Raw genomic sequence first — 20653 nt, forward strand, 5'->3', positions numbered from 1 at the left:
CTGCAACACACTCAGCTGAATTATTTAGTTTTACAGCCAGCAAAATGTCAAAGTGTGTACGTCTAAGTAAAACTATGTAACTGCTAAATCTAGATTAATTAAATGTCATCACATATGGCTGTCTGCTTAGATGAATGTCAGCAATTTCCACTCCAACTGTTTAGTGAACTGCCAGCAAGATGACGATAGGATGTGGTTTTATTGCCTCCGTGTGGTGGAACTCGGTACAGTAGGCATTAAGAGCTTCAACATCAAAGGTTAAAATAAAAGAGGAATACTGGGCGAAACTCTTTCTGTGTGGAAACTGTAACGTTTCTGACGACATACGTCTGTGAATGTCAGTGGTTTTTGGACGTATTTATTACAGTGAAAACTCAGAAGGGGGTTTGCAGTGCTTCATGCTTTATTCTGTGATTACAAGTCTTTTATTATAAAGTAAATCCCCAGAGGAACCATGTTAAATCAGTGGAACACTGAGTAAGGTGTCAACTAGCTTAATTTGAATTCCCTTTTTAATGTCTGTGACGTTAGTTAGTTTCAGGTTGTGACCACTGTTCCTCTTTCTCAGGCCCATTTGACTTTTTGCCCTTTGTTCTCATGACTTTCCAGACTGTTTCTCTTGACGTGTGAGTGTTTTGCATGCGTTTTGTACTTCTGTTTTAACACATGAAGCACAGATGACTTTATCCTTTCCATGCTCTGTTTGGCATCTCCTTTTAATTTCACAGTAAATACAAGTGAAATTTGTTAGGTGTCTTTAAAAAATATAATTTAGTTGTTAAAAATCTCTTTTTGGTGTCATAATGTTTCTAATTGTGATATAAAAGAATCAGAAATTAGTGAAAGGCATTAGGACAGCTTGGCCAAGAAAATAGAGTCAAATGTGGGTTGTGACCATTATGTGAACAATTAGTCTGGTATTTGTCTCTATCTGGACAGAATTGTGAGTCCTTCGATGGTAGATTGTAGTTTTTGTTTGTGTACCGGTACGTGCAGTACTGTGCAGAAGTCTTGCATCACCCCTCATTTCTTTTTTTGTTTTTAGAAAAAGGGGCATCTCTTGTGACATCCACCATGTGTACTGACAATAATTTGAGCCACGAATTTCAAATTTATGTATTCATCAGTCCATCGGACCTGTAGCCGATGAGTTTCAGTTCATTCCTTGTGTAGTTTGGCCTTTTATCACAAATTCCCCTCCTTTAAAATGGCTTCTTGAGATCTTTTCTGATGAGGCTCCAGAAAAATGCACTTCTCAGGCCCTGTTTCACTTCTTAGCTGAATTGTTTATTAAGGGTATGACTTTCAGATGCTTTTCATGTAGAATTTTAGGCCTGCTACTTCTTCATTTGTCCTCCACTTGTCTATTTTACTGCATTTTTTTTAGGTGCGTACTCCACACTGTGCCAAGTTATGCCAAGTTTTTTGGCTAATAGCCTTTTGGGAATCACCTTTTTAGTGCAAAATTATCCTTTTTATGCCCATCAAACTGTGTTATCATTGTCATTTTTTGTAGATTAAACTAAAGACAGTGGAAAAAATGGGGGGTTGCATCAGGCTAACAAAGTGCACAAAGATACAATTTAGATTGGTTCTTTGCTAAGTTGTCTGTTATGTTTAGACACAACACTGGTTTGCCCTTTGAGTTGGGAGGCTTTTTGTGCATTAATTATTTATGGGTCAGTGTTTTATTCACGGGTCAGTCATTTTAAGTCCAGATACAACCACTGGACATAAAATGAGAGAACAAACCATCAATGTCCACAGAAAAACTTTGAAAGTGGTTCAGAAAACCGGAGAACTATTACCCAATACCACTTTAAAGCTTTTTAAGACAGCATGTCTCCTTGGAAGCAAAATATGAAGAAATCAGGGGCGACATGACCCTTTTTCACAGTAACACGTGTAACAAGTATTTTTACATAGATATAAATCACCATTACATACTCCAATCATGATTGGGAAAACTATTGGTGTATGTGAAGTTTTATGTTTGGGTTAAAAAAATTAGTGGTTTGGGGAAATTTCCCAGGAAAATGAATTAAAGTCAGCGTCATGTCCTCTCAACACTCTGGAAACTCAATGCATGTGCCTCTGCGTCAGCTTCCAGACAGAGATCCAGACGGTGAATAAGCAGTTCCCAAGTGAGCCTTTCAAATTCCTGGAGCCGACTCTTAGACTGGAGTACACCGAGGCTGTGGCCATGCTGCGTGAGGCCGGGGTCGAAATGGGTGACGAGGATGACCTCAGGTTAGAATACATCACACAGCCTTTCCCCCACAGCCAACTCATCTTGTCAGATGATTTCTTTTGATAAAAGCAGAAGTAAATTGTAACATGTGCTTAAAGTGAGGATGTGAAAGATCACATCAGTAACTCAGCATTTAAGTAATCCTTGTGATCAAAGCTGTAATCTGCAGTACAGTTGGAGCAGTGACGTTAAAAAAACAGTCTGAGAAATAATAACTGTAGATGATTCACTGATTACAATCAGTTTAAGTAATATTTTAACAATGTGAGATGTGTCTGTCTTTATTAAACTCAATGTATTTTTGCTGTTTTGTAGTACACCCAATGAGAAGCTGCTTGGCCGCCTCGTCAAGGAAAAGGTTTGTTTTCAAATGTGATTTACTCATTGAATGTCAAAATTATGAATGTGACATGATCCAACAATGGATCACGTAGCCTTTATGTATGAAGGTCAGATAAAAACACGAGTGATTTTTAAAAGTAGTAAAAAGCCATTTTGGATATTAGAACTCCAGAATTTGTATATATGAGCCGTTAGTCTTCTTCAGACGACCTCCTTCAGTAAAAGCTGCTTTATGCTGTAAGATAAAGACTCTACAGTATCCTGGAGAAGTATTTTAATATTCAAGCTCACAGTTGCATCACATAAATAAAGAAAAGGATACGTGTATGTCTCTATTAATCCTTTTGTATGCAGTTATTGACTCTCACTCCTCTTTTTTCCCCCCCTCTCCACAGTATGATACTGACTTCTATGTGCTTGATAAGTACCCGCTGGCTGTTAGACCGTTTTACACAATGCCTGATCCAAGCAACCCTGTAAGTCTTTCACTCACACATCAAACATACCAAACACACCAGCCTCTCAAATTTGCACTGTGGCTCCTGTGGGCAACGTAATGCTTTTTTTTTTTTTTTTTTTTTTTTATTGTCCCGACAAGTCAAGAAAAAACATCAGCATCCATGAGCGATGCCACAAAATTGCCAGTTTACTACATTCTTTATGCTACCTGTGTGAATTTCAATTGCCAGACTGATATTTCTGTTAATATTTGGCTTTAAAAAATGAATACGGTTTCATTTCATTCTCTTCCTGTCATAATCATTGTTGTTACCCAAGTTTTGTGCCAGCGTTACCTTGTCTGGTTGACTTTAATTTTCTTTTCTTTTTTTTAACCCCCTCCTGTCATCATCACATGTGAGAAAAACCTGATTTCTGAGTTTGTTTTATTTTTGTCTAGAAATACTCCAATTCTTATGACATGTTCATGAGAGGAGAAGAGATTCTCTCCGGAGCTCAGAGAGTCCACGATGCTCAGCTGCTGACAGAAAGAGCCATCCACCATCAGATCGGTAAGAAAAAGAGATGTGGGGGCAGGGATAGCTCAGTAGGTAAAGTGGTCGCCCCATGATCGGAAGGTCGGCGGTTCGAATCCACTTAACGGCTACCCTGAGGTACCCCTGAGCAAGGTACCGTCCCTACACACTGCTCCCCGGGCGCCTGCTTAGTGGGCTGCCCACTGCTTCACAGAGTGAATGGGTCAAATGCAGAGAAAAACAAGTAATTTCCCCATGGGGATCAATAAAGTATCCATTATTATTATTATTATTATGTTTCCATTTCTTTTTGAGGAGCATTGAGTGAAATTCAAATGATTTGTCTCCCTCTGTTGGCAATCAGCGGAACAACACTAGAAAATTTTTGTGCCTCTCCTTTGTTTGTTGTACAGATCTGGAGAAGATCAAGGCATACATCGACTCCTTCCGGTATGGAGCTCCCCCACATGGCGGCGGAGGCATTGGTAAGAAATATGTTTTGTCGGGGGAACTACAGGAATGGTTTTTGTTTTTTTGTAAGAATAAAAAACTGATAAAGATGTCATCCTTCACAGGCCTGGAGAGAGTCTGCATGCTCTACCTGGGTCTCCACAACGTTCGGCAGACCTCCATGTTCCCACGTGACCCCAAGCGCCTGACACCTTAAACCTTCTGGTGTGGACGACACATAAATACTGGTGACGGGAAACAATACTAATCCACAATCAAGGAAGGGAGAAGATTTATAGGAGCTAATGCCACCCTAGAACTCTTAACGTGTTACTGTAATTAACCACCGACATGAAGGAAGCAGTTATAACAGTAACGTATGATTTATTGATCGGTGTGCATCGTTTTCTAACAACAACAAATAACAGAAACATTAAAGAGAACAAAGGAAATGGCCAGTGATTCAAGAAGACAACTCTTTTTTTTTTTTTTTTTTTTAAATCGGTGAGTCAGTGTTCTCTGGGTTTTCTCTTTGGAAAAATACATAACATAAAAGTACATAACAAACAGATCTTAGACCGTCTTACTACCAGCACAGATGTTTGACTAATGATTGTGGTGTCCAGCAGTATGCCTCCAACTACACATGTTTTGTAAGTCTAAGCACTGACAATAATAAAAACAAATGTGTTGATCTATAAATGGCTTTGTTCCCTTTTTTGGAGGCAGAAACACTTTGTTAATGAGGAGGTTTGATCGAAGTAATAGTTGAGAGTACTACACTCCTTAACGTGCACATAAATATTAAAATGCAGCTATACAAATGTGCAAAGCTTAAGCAGCTCTCTTCCTTTACACGGGCTAAGTGTAAGCTTTGCGGCTGCAGTCCTGCTACATACAGCCCAACAAACAAAGTGCTCGAGTGTTACTGATGTAGAAAAAATAATAATAATAATAAAGTAATAATCTTTCTGACAGTTTGCTGTGTGTCTGCCAGCAAATACAATATACAAACTCCAACCGCTGGCTCATTCAGTCGCAGCTCCGCTGACTTGAAGGATGAAGAGGAAGATGTGAACAATATCAACATAAAGAGAAAGCGCTCCATAGACGTACTCCTCTGGGCTGATGGCCAACTCCCGATTTCCGATAAGAAGTTGGGTGTTGTACACTAAAAACTAATATAAGGAAGAAAAGGAAAGAGGAAATTGACATAAAAACATGAATACAAGGAAAAATGCTGCAACATTTCTAGCCTTTTGTCATGTTTGTGACCATTAATTAAAACTTTTGGTTTTTGGACTGTTACGTGTCACTCACTATGACCAACAAGAAAATTTACATCCTGTATCATGTGAGGCTACAACTGTACTAATAGCTTTGTGATTCTGTCCTTACCATGTGGTGGTGCGTTTAGTTTAACCCTTTTTGTGTGTTGCTGTGTTAATATTTACTCATTAACACAAAATTTCAACTATAGCTGAGACTGACAGGAATGGTAAGCAAAGGCTAAGGTAAAAAGTTTGGGTAAATTATATTTTGAATATAATGGTACAAAAGCAAAGGTCAGACAATCCCCAGCATTATGGGAAAACCACATTAAACAGTGCTATAACATGTATACAGTGAGATTACCTGTTTAAAAGACCTATTGGGACAATGAATGTGGAAATCATGTTTGTAACAGGAAATGATAAAATGTCCCAAAAAAAAAGCCCAATTCACTTTATACACTGCGCAAAAAATTAAAGGAACACTTGAACATCATAGTTGGAACTTCAGGAATATCCGTCTGTTCGATTAGGGAAAACTGTGATTTTACCTCCTTTACTAAAGAAAGCATGTGACAGAGGTGAAATGGAGAGGAGACACCATAATAAATGTTAGCTTCTTGCAACATCATCTGTGAAAAGAACACTGCCAGCTGAGTTACACAATGCTGGTTTCTGACCACAGAACCCACCTAGGAACACTGAGCCTTCATGTCATGCTCAAGGAGTCTCTTGATGACATTTTGGTTGTAAACATGCACAAATAACCTGATTGAGGTCACTTTTTAGGGCTCTGGCAGTGCTGCTCGTGTAACGGGCCTGTCGACATGGCAAATCTGTGCCTTACTGATGGAGCTGAGCAACCTGTGGAGGCTGCAGGTGCTGTCTCATGCTACCAAGTAGCAAAAAGGACCCAGCAAAAAGCAAAACTAGAGAAAAATCCATCAAAAAACCTTCCCTTTCTGGAGGTTGTCTTGTTGTTGCCTTTCCAGTGCAACTGTTATCACTTTTTTATTGGATTCACAATAGTTTATGCTTTCTATCTGGAAATCCTGATATCTCTGACGTTAACAGACTTTGTGTTAAACTGAAGATTGAGTGTTCCCTTCTTGTTTTTTTATTTGATAGACCAATCAAAATCAAGACAAATACGATGATGAATAGTAGATTATCACCACATTATTTAGGGCTCCTAAATAGCTATGTATTGGGGGTGTAAGGACTGCTAATGTCTCGCTTGCTTTTCAACAACAGACTCATAATACCAAGAAGAAATACTCGGTCTAATTTTGTGTGAGTGTGGACTCACCAGAGTGTAAACGATGGCTCCAATTGCAGCGTAGAGCATATGCAGCCAGGGGACCTGTTGAGTGACATAAGAAAGGCTCCTGAATGTGAAATCAGTCACACAGATGCACCCTTGGGAGCTGCTGTTCCTCACGCAGAGAAACACGAGTAGACAGAATAAATTAAATGACTTGACCAGAGCAGGCTCACATATTGGAAGGAGAGGACGATGGCTGTAACAATCCCAATGATCATGAGCAGAACGGCCGCAATGCAGAGGAATCCCCCGCAGGAGGTGAAGTCCACCTGTGATGAGAAACAAGTCATTAAGGGGATGAAAGTGAAGCTGATATGCTTCAAGCTACATGAAAGAGCAGTGAGACTATTGTGAAAGAGGATCAGAATAAGGTGAAAGAGAAATATATGTGTGTGTGTGTGTGAAACGTGTCTTGTAGAAGCCAAAAATGTAACTTGTGTATCTCGAGTTGCATCAGACAGAGAAGTTGGATTCGCATCTTATCCCAAAATGTTATAAATATTTAAAGGATTTCAGTGCCCCCATTGTAATGCAAGACAAAGGAGTTCTTTTACACCGACAACAAAGACATCCTCTGACAAGCCACAGGCTACTGAGCTACAGCGAGACAGTTTACATCTCCGTGTACCTTAGTTTGGAAGCAGAAGACTGTCACAGCTATACAGACTAATGCTGTTACTCCCATGGCGATAAACACTGCTTTGGTTCCATAATAGCTGTAAAGGATACATGTAGCAATTAAAACGAAACAAAAAAAAGGCACATATATACCATCAGGATCAAAATGTGCTGTTTTGAGCTGTTGCCTGAATAAAGCCAATAAACAAACCTTGAAACTGCTCCGGCCATGTAAGACAAGGCAAGAGTCTGCAAGATCAAACATGAATACAATGCGTCTTAAATGTCAGAGTGAGTTTTAGCACTTTTTAGAGATGTCTTTTTTCTACTGACTTTACTTTTTCAGTCTTCAGCACCTCACACTATGTTAGTTCTGCACATATATATCTGCTGTGGCATTACTAGTGTCAATGTCTGACCCTTAGTCTAATAAACAACACTTACAAATACTCCAAGCAGCACAAGATTCCATGGAAAACGCCTCCTAAAAAGTACAGAAACCACAAACATCACTGTTTATGAAAATTTTAATACACCATAATAATAGCAATAATAAAACAACTTAATTTTTCCAACTTATTTGGCCTTGCTTACCTCGGCTCTTTGCAGCAGATGAGAATGCAGTAAACCACAAAGTAAACCACACTACGGAGAGATTCACCACTGTGATTATTATTACATACATCATATTCTTCACATGTGTGTTTTTTTTTAATCAATTGATGTAATTGCACTAAAACTGTGCGGCTGTTTCTTAAAAGTAACTCACAAAGATGCCCAGTAGATGCCAGGGTAACTGATGACAAACATCCTCACTGGGTCACTGTGAAAGCAGATACATGGCATCACCAAAGGGCAGACTGTGTTTCTTACCCTTCACCAGATACATTCATCAGTGGATGGATGTACAAATGGGGAAACTTACACAAACGTAAAGACAGCAACAACTGAGAAGGTGACAGCAAGCTGTGCTGATAAAATTAAGTAAACCTGTCCAAAAAAAAAGAAAAAAAGAAAGATCAGAGCAGCAGGATTGTCACTGGCACAAAGAGCAAGTTAAAACACACAGTTACAAACTCTTACTTTTCTGATGAAGGCGTGCCGAACAGATGTGCTTTCCCACTGGGTGCTGAGAAAATCCTCCATCTCTCCTGCAGAATTTGGAAGAGCCAAGTGGTAATTTATCCTTGTTACACCTAATCTAAATATATTGCAGGGTGTGATTACTTCAAGACTGTGCCACTCGCTAAGAACCTGGGTTGGAGGCAGGCAGTCCAGCAGACAGAGTCGGTATTGTGGTGGGCATCCCAGATGGAGCAAGGCCAGGGCCTTGACACATGCTGATCGGCGGGTAGACACCCCCTTGGCCCCAGTAGCCAGGACTGGGACTGTAAGATGGAGGTGGGGGAAGAGGAGAGCCATGCTGTGGCTGGTAGGGGAAGTTATCACACTTAGGATGATGCAGTGCTTCCTCGTAGGGGGGAGGACTGTCAATTTTAGATGTCATCATTTTTCTGGACTACCCTAAAGACAGGATGAGTGGTACAAAGCTATGTCAGACTTACATCTTTTCACTATCCACTAGTTATTGCTGACTTTCCATTTTCACAATTACAAAATAAAATCTTCCTACTATATTACATCGTAAATCACAGTATGTTGCATTGCTTAATTCTGTGGTATTATTTCCTGGAAACTATGTGGTCACCCTAGTTTCAGAAAGGGTGATCACAAGTCCCTCCTTGTGCACAACATTATTATCTGTTTTTCTGTGTTTCACATGTGATTCTCAGAAATCAGCACCGAATAACAGAATTCTAAAGTCTGGCTCGTTTCCAGTGGCTGTAAAGAAAATAAGGAAGGCTGTCTCTACAGGACGTCCTGGTGGCCTCGGGGACGTTTTGGCTTGCTGTGAACTTTCAGCTGGTTCAAGCACCACGCAGGAACCACGCAAATCTACCACATCAAAGACATGCAAAACTGTGCGCATGTCGCTCTGTCTGTCTCTTTCAGCAAGGCAGGCGACACGAACCAGGTAACGTTAGACACGCTGAACAGATGAAAAGGAACGATGGAGAAAAGAGGGAGGGAATAAAAAAGAGAAGGCAGGTAAATGCTGAAAAATAAGTGGCAGTCAGGAGCAGGAACGTGTGCGTATGTGTTATTTTGATACTTTTGCACAGTTCTTGAGTACAAAAGCCTCTCACTGTGCATAAAGCTCACTGTTTTTCCCTCTTTGGTTTAAAAACTGTATTAGATAAAGGTATTATTCAATATTTCTGGCTTTGTACATGTGTATGTGGGGTATGTGTGGAAGATTTTCCCTGCTACAGCGACAGCCATGTCATATTTTTGAAAACTTGGAACTCACAATAATAAATTACATTGAAATTTAACATTAAAAATGCAATTTTGTTATCATGCTGTATATCTGTATGTACTGTAACACCGCAGACACTCTTGGTCTCCTTACACTTGTACTTTAAGTGTGAGTCACTTGCTAATTAAAAATTAATTTGACTACTATAAATATTTTAAATTAAAGTGCGCACGTTTGTTCGGGATAATTGGGCCACATGTAATGAAACTGCAATATTTTGAAGGGCTGAAAAAAGGTCTAGCAGTCTGGTGCTGTTGCAATAACAAAGATGAGATAATGTCCCAGCTTGAATTATAGTTTCACTCAGCTCTTGGTTGTAATTCAACATATAGTTTCACAAGACACATTGAAACAACTTAAACATTATTGTGTCTGGAAGGCACAGTCATGCCATGTGTTCACATTTATTGCTTGATAAAATATACGAAGGGTCACGCAAAGTATGAGAGTAGAAACCAATGACTGTAATTCTGTTTAATTTAAGAATGAAGTATATGTGGACACTTGGAGGCCAAGGAAAGTTCCCCCATCTAAAGTTATGATTTTTCTTCTTTCAATATGCAATCCTGAGCTCACCTTCAGTTTCATTTATTCTATTAAAGCACCTGTAAGAGCAGTCGAATCCCTCTACAGCACCTCACCGGTCTGAAAAGGCCAGACTGCATACATTTTTCTTTTTGTATGTAGTCTAGTCAGATTACTTGTGAAAATTAGTACTGTACTTAAGAATTTTTAAGATAGGAAAAGAGAAAAAAGCAAGCATACTGCCGATTGTGAACAGGAAATTAAGCCTGTGTTATTTTTAAAACCCAGCCATACATTATATACAAATTTTAAAACACTACAACACTGCACTCAAGTAATCTCTTTGACCCACTTTTGGTTTGTTATGATCTGATCACCCAGAAAACAAATGAAAACAAAGCAGAAAAGGTTACTTACCTTGTGGCTTGCGCCTGAGTTGGGTTCACTGTCCTTCAGTCCTGCCTTGGAGATTTGCAGCCGTGCACAACAGGAGGATGTCATCCTTTGTAACTGGATATGCTGGCTGAAACTCACACTGTTACTGCTACTCTCAGAAAGATGAGACTGGTTACTCATGTCGCCTCCTGTTAAAAAGTACCAATATTACCAAAACACAAACTACTGGTTGTACCTCCCTCTACAATTAGTTAAATGCCAGTGCTTCCTTGATACCTAGTCAGCTTTGGCATTTTGTCTAAGGGTAATTGTAAGTCATAATTATATGTCAATGTATTTTTTCTTGTACTACAAAAATCATTACAATTAACCTACAATACGGTTATAACAACAGACAGATAATTATTCAACATTTACACCAGAAAGAAATGTGATTCTAAAAACAGAAATTCCCATTTTATGTGTTTCTTGAAGCAAAGTGGATTTGGATATAAAACAGGCAAAATCACACAGTATTTTTGCTAGTTCATATGCATGTTAAAGTTTGCCTGACAGACTGTCAAAACCCTTTTTTTAAATTTCATTTAATTTACTACTACTACTTCCCAAGTGGTTCTGCTGCCTAAACCTAAGCAAAATGTGATGGGAAAAATGTATAATGAAAATATACAGAAAAAATTATAAAATACTCTGTTTTAATACATAAAAGAAAACGTAAACATGAGAAATCAGGTGAGCACAACACCGGTAGTGAGCCTAAAAGTCACCAGGGGACTGTTGTGACGTGTCGCTGTATACGTCATTACGTTCCGCTCAGAGGCTATGGCGCTTCCTGACTGGATAATAACACTGGTAGCCACTTCATCCTTCATCTGTTTTTGTTTGTGCCTTCGCTACAGACGGACAGGACAGGTGTTTTGGAGAAAACTGTTCAGCAAGATAATGGCCCGAACGGAGAAGCCCTTGTTCCGAATAGCGTGAGTATGGCGCCACTTTCCTTGGCGACAGAGATTTCTGTCGTTTCCTTGGCGATTCTCTTGGCGTAGCTTAGCAACATCTAGCCATTTTTATGTGCTATAGATTTATCCCACGTAATTTAATTTAGTCAAGACCATTTGAAAAGTACAGCTGTTGGTATTCTGCTGTGAGGCTCTTCTCGCGATAATGCCATTTTTTTCATCAGCATATGCTGCAGTGGCTTCAACTTTATTTTAAGAGACGTTTGCATACCAACCATTGAAGTTACGTCAATTGTGCTCATTCAACAAACCAAAGAAATGACAGTAACTGCATGGCGAGGTTAATAATGTTAACAGCTTTTACTATTGGGACATAACATTTCCAATTGTCTCCCAGGTACACACTCTACACTAAGACCAGACTTGGCTACATGTACTACAAACGGCAAATGCGGAAAGCTCGTGAAAATTACCCTGGAGGGCATTCAGCTACAGATCCCGTGGAGTTCAATGGTATATGCAACAATTACTGGTTTAACTTGGTGACACTGGGCCAAACAATGCCTTGCTGTCACACGCTGTACATACCATAGAACCAATTGTTATTACTATCAGTACAAAATTCTAGCATTTGTTTCATTAAAGATGGATATTTTTATTAGTGCATGTTTAATGTTGTCCCGAATAATTATTATGTCATTTCTTTCTCTGCCCACAGGTGTTAAAATAATTCCTATCTCTGTGCTCTCTGACAACTACAGCTACCTTATCATCGACAGAGCCTCGAGCATCGCAGTCGTTGTAGACCCTGCAGACCCTCAGATAGTTCAGGTGAGTGCCTCTGATGTCACTTATGTGTCTTTGAATGGGTTAATAGATTTAGGCTATTGCGCTGAAAACAGCAATCAGTAACTGTGTAGTTAGTTCCAAGGGAAAAGTTGTTTTTTCTTCAGAACATGTTGCTGCAGAGAAGTCAGGACAGATATCGCCTGATATTAGTGAGAAATGATTGCTTTGCTTCTAGTTCAGCTTTATTTTGTATATGTACCACAACTCTGATCCTTAAAGCTATTATATGAAATGTATAATATCTAGTATTAAGATCTTTAAGAAAACGAAATATTTTTTAGGGGAGTTGGAATAATACTATTAAAGTGTGATGATTGTCATTCAGTTCAAAGCCAGTTTAGTAACACATACAGGACATAGATGGGGTTAAAATGTATAAATAGTGTGAGTTACAAACAATATATGAAAGCCTGTATAGAATTATTGCTGTATTTATAAAAGTACGAGGTGTGTAAACAAAAAAATTGAGTTGTATTGAAAGCTTGATTGTAATTGTAGGGCTCATTGACAATGGAGCCTCTCTCTCTTACAGCTGGTATCTCTGCACTGTCATTTTTCCTTACAACCATGTGTTTTACTTCAGCTGCAGCTGTTGACTGTCCGTAGCCAGCTGTTGTGAATGAGTGTGTTTTGTATCCATGGTATCTTGCCTTATTAAATACACAAGTATAATAACGGTGTGATGTGTCATGAATCTGAAGTGTTGACTGAAGGTTTTACCAACACCCGATTTATTTGTATTTTCTTTTATTAATTTCAGGCAGTCCTCGAGGCAGAAGGAGTAATGTTAGAAGCAATACTATGTACACACAAGCACTGGTGAGTTTCATGTAATTTGTATGTATAAAAAAGGAGTAGGGGGGAAAGACAGCATAGTATTGTAATATTTAGCATAGCAATGTTATATTGATACAGGGACACCAATTATCGATATTTTATTTTGGAAATACTGTGAACAAGAGGGCTTATCTCACCTGATAAGAGGCAACCTTTCTGCAAACAGATGCAGTCTGGCTTGGATTGACTGGAATTACTATGAGACAGATTGTAAATGTATAAATGCAGAGAGATTGCCAACATCTTGCCATCAGTCTGAACGAGTCTTTATTAATGATTACAACTTGAAGGGACTTCATGGGCTGCCAGCTCATTGTATTCTGGTTATATTCCTATAAAACAGGAAGGTTGATCAGTGCAAATATAATAGTTTAATGTGGCTATTGAATATTTATAACAGTAAATTGCTGCAATATTAGGAACAGATTGAATGTCATTGCCAACTTGACCCCATTCAATATGACACTGGTAACATTTATAGTAGGTCTTGGTGACAGTTTTGATGTACTTTACCATCTCCTTTTGTAGCTAAAAAAATTCCTGAGGTAACTTTATCTTATTGGATAAGACAGATATTGAAAATGTTTAACTTCGAGGACATAATTTACAGTTGAAGGCAAAAAAAATCTAAAGATATGTTAATGTGATAATCATACAAGACTCAGCATGTCACAAAAGGTTAAAAAATCATATAATAATAGGTATAGTAAAATAAAAATGTTAGACTTATTATTGCCGTACTGCAGATTAAAAGAATGCCATGCATTTGTATGTATAGATGTTTTCCCCACATTTTGAAAGTCCTGCGTTCAGGTTGATTAAAATAAGCACAGTGTTTTTTTAAAAAAAATAGGTGTTTTGTATCTGTAATGTGTGGATATTGTCTAAATTGCTGCGTGAACCTTCTTTGTGATCCGTGTACAGGGACCACAGTGGGGGAAACAAAGGGTTGAAACGGCTGCACAGCTCATGCCGAGTTTATGGAAATGCGGCTGATAACATTCCTGGCCTCACGCAGTAAGTCCCAGCTTGCACAGTATAGCACACTGGCTCACTTTGAATCATTCTTACTGTACTTAGTCCTGTTTTGTTCCCACTGTCAGTAGTGGTGGCAGCTGACTTCACACTAAATTATCGTGGCATGAGTGACTATTCTGTTATGTCTGAGGGGATGGAGGGTTATCTTAGGACTTCCAAACCACCACACTAAAGATTTTGTTTTTCACATTTTTTTTTCTAATAATGTAAAAATAATATGGGAAGGTAGTCGTTTTTGATACCTTTGCTCAACTGGTACATGTCAGAAATGGAAGTCTATTTCAGTTATTTTTAATCTTTTAATTTTCACTAAAAATCAGTAACTCCACACTTCTTGGTTTAGGTTTTTTCATTACTTATTTTTCTTTCCAGCCCTCTCTCACACAATGACTCGGTAACAGTTGGGCGTATGCGCTTTAAGGCCCTCTTTACCCCTGGACACACGGTAGGCCACATGATCTACCTCTTGGATGGTCAAACGGTCGGTGCCCCCTCCAGCCTCTTCTCTGGTGACCTGGTGTTTCTCTCAGGATGTGGTAAGTTATGCAGAAAACCAGATCAAGAGGAATTATTCTAGCTGTTTGCTTCTTTTTGTTTTTTTCAGAGTTACTGAAAATGCAGGATGAAATAGTTTGTTTGATGTGGAATCATTCTACACAGGTTCTCTGGGTTTTACTGGCTCAAAATTGTTCTCTACAGGGAGTGACTATGCATGCAAGCACAATTTGTCTGCACGTAGTTATAGTTGTGTTACCTTAACAGAAGTCTACGCATTGCCCTCTTATTCCTGGCAATTTGATCAAAATATATGTTATGCTTGAGTAAAAGCAACTTAAAAAAAAAAAAACTGGTGTGACGTTTTTAGAGTTTTTGTGGGCTTTTTTTTTTTCTATACTGTAAAACTGCTGAAGTCTGAGAACCTGATGATTGCACAGTCTAAAAGTCAGCTAAAATGCATAAGTGTGATACCAAGGAAGCGTGATTTTGACTTAATTGTACTATGTGATATATACGAGAAACCTATCTGTCATCAGTGTTTCAATCAGTGCAATTTTAAAAAGGATCTTTGACCTGATGCCTTTTCTGCATTCACATCTGTCATTTTTGGTTCACAACCCGATTACCTCATTCAAAAGCAAGTTTAACATTGCTAATGCAAGTCAGCACCATCTTAACTGAATACTGTTGCATGCAAATTACACCTTTTCATATTTCATCGGAAATGCTGATTAGATTTCCTTTGCATAACTTAATGTAACATAGTTTTTTTTATAAGACTTGAAATAATTTAATCAGTTGCGTCAAAAAGCACTTAAAATATATACTTAATTATAGTATTGTATATTTAGTGGCCTGTTTTGGTTACCTTGTAATGCCAATGGCTTTTTTTAACATGTTCTTTAATATACAATAGATTTTGTATAGCAATTTAGTGGTTAATACATTTTCATTATGCACAAAATATTGAGATCAGCAGGAGACACAAACCCAGCCTTGGGTAAAATCTATGTGTGGATCCATCTGATGTGATGACCCCTTTGAGAAGTAAGAGAGAAGCTGAAAGTATTATACAGAGTTTGTACAGTAGATAGTGTCTTAATAGCTAGTGGTTATCCGCATGACCTTTGAGAAATTGGACATTTTTATCTTCCAATTAACCAATTTGACAATCTAACTATAGCAGTAATGAAAATATCCTGATAATACTAAAGATTAGACCATATGAATGCTTCAGGAACCCTGTTTGGAAATTGGAATCTCTTTGTTAACCTGTCTTTATTGTTTCTAGGGAGAATGTTTGAAGGCAGTGCAACAACAATGCTGTCATCTCTGGACACAGTTGGCTCCTTGACTGATGATACTCTATTATGGCCTGGTAGGAGAATCCTTTCAGTTGTCTGATTCAGTGTCAAAAAATTATGTTTGTGTGCTGCGGATGAAGTTGTGGTTTTAATATGTCTTTGCTTATAAAAAAGTGTTTTATATATATACAGCCAAACCATAAGAACGGGTTGCATAGGGAATTCTTTGGTTTTTTTAGGCTTTTACGTATGGTTATACATGTGGCTGTGATATTTTTCTTGTGTGTCCACTGGCTGTCCCGCAGGTCATGAGTATGCAGAGGACAACCTGCTGTTTGCTGCTGAGGTTGAGCCGCACAACACAGCCAGGGAAAACAAATATCAGTGGGTGCTGCAGCAGCGAGGCCAGAAGCTGTGCACGGTGAGAATGATGTATCACCATTGTTATGCCTCTCAAGCGAGCCATCCCAGGATTCATGTTGTCCAACACCTGAAATAAGGGCTTATCAGTTGCGTACAGCGTTCGTGCTGACAGCACTCTTGAGTGCATGCCGCCCTCTCGCTTTCCCTTCTTCCAGGCTCAGTCGAGTCCATCTGTGATATAGTCTGCAGCAGAGCAAAGGTTTGCTGTTCAGTGAAGTGCCCATCCTGAATTTAGATTAGTTTTTTATCTGTTATCAATACATGCCTCTAAAGGCAGTTTCACAAGATTGGAGCTTCCAGTTGATGATTTCCACCTCCAAAACTTATTGAATGACCATAACATTTCCTCTGCAGTCTGCATGTTTTCACGTTTCACACGTAGTCTTTTGCTTATTTATATCAGTCACCTGAGTTTGATCTTTGAGTATTATTTATTAAAAAGATCAGATATATAGTACACCAAAAAAACATGTATGAAAACTGTAAAGTTTTCCTTGTAGCAGAGCTGCCTGAAGGTGATGACTTAAACTTCTGAAACACTGCATTTGTATTTGACCAAATGTATCAGAAACTGTAGCACTGCTGTGACTCACTCGGTTAAGCAGGTCCTTTGAATAAAAACTAAATGCCATGCGGCGTGGACACCCAAGATTGCGAATGCGAGAACTTAACAAGTAAAGTAGGATTTTAAAATCGATACCACAGTTGCATCTACTCAAAGTCTCTAACAAGTTTGAACATCATTTACCTCGACCTCAAGGTCAGAGGTCAGAGGTCAAGTTTTCTAAAAATCTTGTGAGCGCATTAACTCAAGAAGGAAGTCACCTAGGATTCTCAACTTCATGCCATGCAATTACTAAAACTCTTGGACAGGTTTAAATCCTGGAGACCTTGACCTCAAAGTCAAAGGTGACCTTTCCTGAAAAGCATCTAGGATTTTCAAATTAAGGTTGATGCATTTGCTAATTCTAGATCTCATTGGCGGATTTTAAACTGTTATTGGTAAGGGATAGAAAGTCTGACTTAACAGATTGTTTTCGGCTTGTCACAGTAGGAACAGACCAAGCATTATTAACAATTAACCGAGTTTTATTCAAGCATCCCTTTGTGCTGTGATGCTGGAAAGAGGAAGCAGATGTCTAGGAATCCAGGTTGAGCTTTTCCTGTTGTGATATGTCTCTGTTTTGTTTAGGTTTATTGCCAAATTAACGTCAGTGTATCCTGGTAACAAATTAGCTGCTGTGTTTTCTTAATACTCACGGTGATGCCATCTGCAGAAATGCATTGTCTGTTTTGTGATGGGGAAGGGAGTAACAGAAATCACTTATTTTATCTTCTATGATAGATTTATTTATTTTTAATCTTTCTGCAAATGATTGACACTGTTCAATCAAGAGCCTTTGAGGTGGGCTGCGTTTTGACGTGCTCTTTATTTCCAGTGTCCCTCCACGATTGGAGAAGAGAAGCAGTACAATCCTTTCCTGCGCAGCCACTCTGCAGAGCTCCACCTGGCTCTGGGTGTCCAGCAATTCCAGGAAGAAGACTGGACCCAGTTTAGGGCAAGGGTGCTGGAGGAACTGCGAAAACGCAAAGACCTCTACAACAGGAGATAGTACTACCAAGACGTCCTAAACTTTAGGGAACAGCAGAGCTCAGCTGCACCAGGCACTGGTACAAAAGCAGCTATTTGCAGGTGAAAGCTAATAATAAATTGATCTCTAAAGGTACTGTAGAAACGGTTTGATCTATTATCTCAGTGTTAAGGGGCATTAAGTAGTTTCTGACCTGTAGACCTGTAGCTAGGATGGTAACCACAACTTCGTTATTACATAATACTCATTAATAGTTCTATTACCTCTCCAAATGCTGTAAACTACAGTCATTTTTTGTTCATGAGAAGAGCAGTGCTGATTTTGTTTTTACTTTTTACATAGGATGTAAATATTATTGTTTTGCATTACTAGAGCATAGACATTTTTTTCTTATTGAGGGTTTTTTTGAAACACACGGTGATAACAATGCACTACACTGAACCGTTAACATGTTAGGTACTGATTTGTTTACTCAACAGTAGTTTTTAGAACAAGTAATAAATTGTATTTAAAAGGTTTCTGAGACAATCTTTGGTACACACGCTGTATTTGTTACCCCGGTTTCAGACTTACAGTGATGCTGAAGGGTAATTATCTTTTCCCCAAAGACTGACAGTTTGGGATTTGAGTATTTGATTGTGAATATTTGATATTGTGATATCAACATATTCACCAAATTAATGCTAGGATTCATTTAATAAATCGCAAAGGCACTTTGCTGTTGGTACCTTGTGTGAAAGTGAGCACAATGTGACAAAAAAAAGTCTGTACATTATTTTTTTTTTTTTATAATAAGTCAGTTTATTAATGCAGATTATTTTTTTTATTTTTTTTTATTTTTTTTTTTTATTTTGACTTAAAAAAGTAACACAAACATTCATTCTTTGCAATGGTTGTGTTTGGGCTACTTGTAGGGCTGTGCCATATGACCAAAATCTCATATCCTGATATAAGACATCTATCGTCCGATAACGATATAAATCACAAAAATGTAACATTTTCTGTAAATTCTGTGAATCTCGGGCTGCTCGTCTTGCGTGAAGTGTTTCCAGCTGCGCGTCATGTACCTGGAGTCGAATGTTTTAACCGATGCATAAAACTACACATTTTTAGACATAAGTTGTAACGGCCGCCGTTTTCTTTGTGAATATTTATTACACGGCGTGCTGCGGGGAAAAGCCTGTTCTAACGTTTGAGTCCAAGGTTTATTTTTTAGCACCTGGCGGCTCTTTTTTACTTCTCATCCGTAAATAATCTGCTCTTTCACGTGATTCAGTTTATTTTGAAAAGTCTCAACAGGATTTTGAGCTTTATTGTGAAAGGTTTATGTGGAACATAAACAAGCGGACACGCGATGGTGTTACCGTCGTTGTTGCTAACCACAACGCATAAAAACAGTCGCTTGTCCATCCGTAGTGTGGTTATATTAAATATAAGAGAAAGAGAGAACTTTAATAAATTAATATAGCCACTGCAGTGACCATCAAAACGATGAAAAAATATTGCTGTAAACAGCTTATTTTGCAACACCACGAAACAAACAATAGCGTAAAATGAAACGATAGAGGTTTTTATATCGTCATCTGATATATATCGTTATATCGAACAGCCCTAGCTACTTGTACTGTTAGTTTTTTATTTTTTATTTTTTTTGGTTTGTTTTTCCTTAAGAATTCGTACATTATAGTTCATGTTATAGTTGATGTAAAGAACGTAAACAAGTGGGCCAAACACAAAAATGTATATTTTCTTGAACAGATCTCTTTTGTGCCTGTGAGCAAATAATTTTTTGTGAACTTCTTGTTATCATTTTAAATTTGTTCACTCCCTGAATGTGAACTACAAAATATGTGAAGGATCTAACTGGTACTTAACTGTAGTGAGACATGACTGAATTCATGTTGAAGGGACGATTGAATTAAGACTGCATTTATAATGTGACTGTGGCAAAAGAAATATTTTTTTTTTTGTTTTGGTGTATTTGACCAATTAAAACCTTTGGAATGCAAAATTTATCTTTTCTTTTCTTGTTTGTTCGTTCGTTCGTTTTAACTGTATCGGATGATTTTCATGATGTGACTACTCTCAGCTTCTGTTAAATTGTTGCTTTTTTGGATTGCTTCCTGTTCAGAAAACAGACCCAAACTTATTAAGCTTCCACTTTATCGCGTCTCTCTCGTATTCAAACTGTCATCGCTCTGCTATTAGCTCATCTTGCCAATGGACTGTCCTTCCACAAGTCACAATAATTACTACTTCTATAGTATTGATCAGAATTTAATCAAACTTACCCACAATAATCATCTAATGGGTCTTTACCAAAATTGTGCTCAAGGACACTTTTTTGTCATTTTTATAGGCACTTGTCCATGTTCACAGTATAACCTTCATGCATACTTCTTCCAGTCTCATAATATGTTTGCCTCTGATGTCTTGAACAGTAATCAATTTAAATCATATTTATCAGTCTTTAACATGTTCATGAACTTCATGAAGTGCCAAATGATGTGAAAGTTTGAAAGTATTGCTTTGCCTTTATATGTTGCATACCACTTGTATCCCATTAGACTGCAATGATCCTTATTGGTCATGATCATGGCAGGAATCGTCCCATTGTTTTAC

General features: G+C 38.3%; 3 protein-coding genes across 3 annotated transcripts in view; 2 read left to right on the forward strand and 1 right to left on the reverse strand.

Annotated features, from left to right (window-relative positions):
- dars1 (aspartyl-tRNA synthetase 1) overlaps positions 1–4719 on the forward strand; it is a 31973-nt gene extending 27254 nt beyond the window's left edge. Inside the window, exons 13-18 of the mRNA XM_080903705.1 lie at positions 2104–2250; positions 2567–2609; positions 2989–3069; positions 3492–3603; positions 3981–4052; positions 4143–4719. Of these exons, the coding sequence (XP_080759831.1) occupies positions 2104–2250; positions 2567–2609; positions 2989–3069; positions 3492–3603; positions 3981–4052; positions 4143–4234 (547 nt within the window). The 3' untranslated portion in view covers positions 4235–4719. The remainder of the gene's footprint in view (positions 1–2103; positions 2251–2566; positions 2610–2988; positions 3070–3491; positions 3604–3980; positions 4053–4142) is intronic.
- A 145-nt stretch (positions 4720–4864) lies between these two features.
- Positions 4865–20653, reverse strand: part of LOC308410401 (protein lifeguard 3) — a 50357-nt gene continuing 34568 nt past the window's right edge. The window contains exons 2-13 of the mRNA XM_080903707.1: positions 10553–10719; positions 8485–8754; positions 8314–8381; positions 8156–8220; positions 8000–8053; positions 7825–7875; positions 7675–7714; positions 7442–7479; positions 7241–7328; positions 6786–6881; positions 6598–6651; positions 4865–5195 (exon numbers count right to left, since the gene is read on the reverse strand). Coding sequence (XP_080759833.1) covers positions 5046–5195; positions 6598–6651; positions 6786–6881; positions 7241–7328; positions 7442–7479; positions 7675–7714; positions 7825–7875; positions 8000–8053; positions 8156–8220; positions 8314–8381; positions 8485–8740 — 960 coding nt within the window. The 5' untranslated portion in view covers positions 8741–8754; positions 10553–10719 and the 3' untranslated portion in view covers positions 4865–5045. The remainder of the gene's footprint in view (positions 5196–6597; positions 6652–6785; positions 6882–7240; positions 7329–7441; positions 7480–7674; positions 7715–7824; positions 7876–7999; positions 8054–8155; positions 8221–8313; positions 8382–8484; positions 8755–10552; positions 10720–20653) is intronic.
- On the forward strand, positions 11314–18884 carry pnkd (PNKD metallo-beta-lactamase domain containing). Its single transcript, XM_080901978.1, has 9 exons — positions 11314–11508; positions 11888–12003; positions 12209–12321; positions 13100–13158; positions 14101–14193; positions 14587–14750; positions 16004–16090; positions 16322–16437; positions 17879–18884. The coding sequence occupies exons 1-9, from the start codon at positions 11354–11356 to the stop codon at positions 18050–18052; spliced, it is 1077 nt and encodes a 358-aa protein (XP_080758104.1). The 5' UTR covers positions 11314–11353; the 3' UTR covers positions 18053–18884.

The sequence above is a fragment of the Rhamphochromis sp. 'chilingali' genome (genome assembly GCF_963969265.1).
Source record: "Rhamphochromis sp. 'chilingali' genome assembly, chromosome: 14".
Classification (NCBI taxonomy): Eukaryota; Metazoa; Chordata; class Actinopteri; order Cichliformes; family Cichlidae; genus Rhamphochromis; species Rhamphochromis sp. 'chilingali'.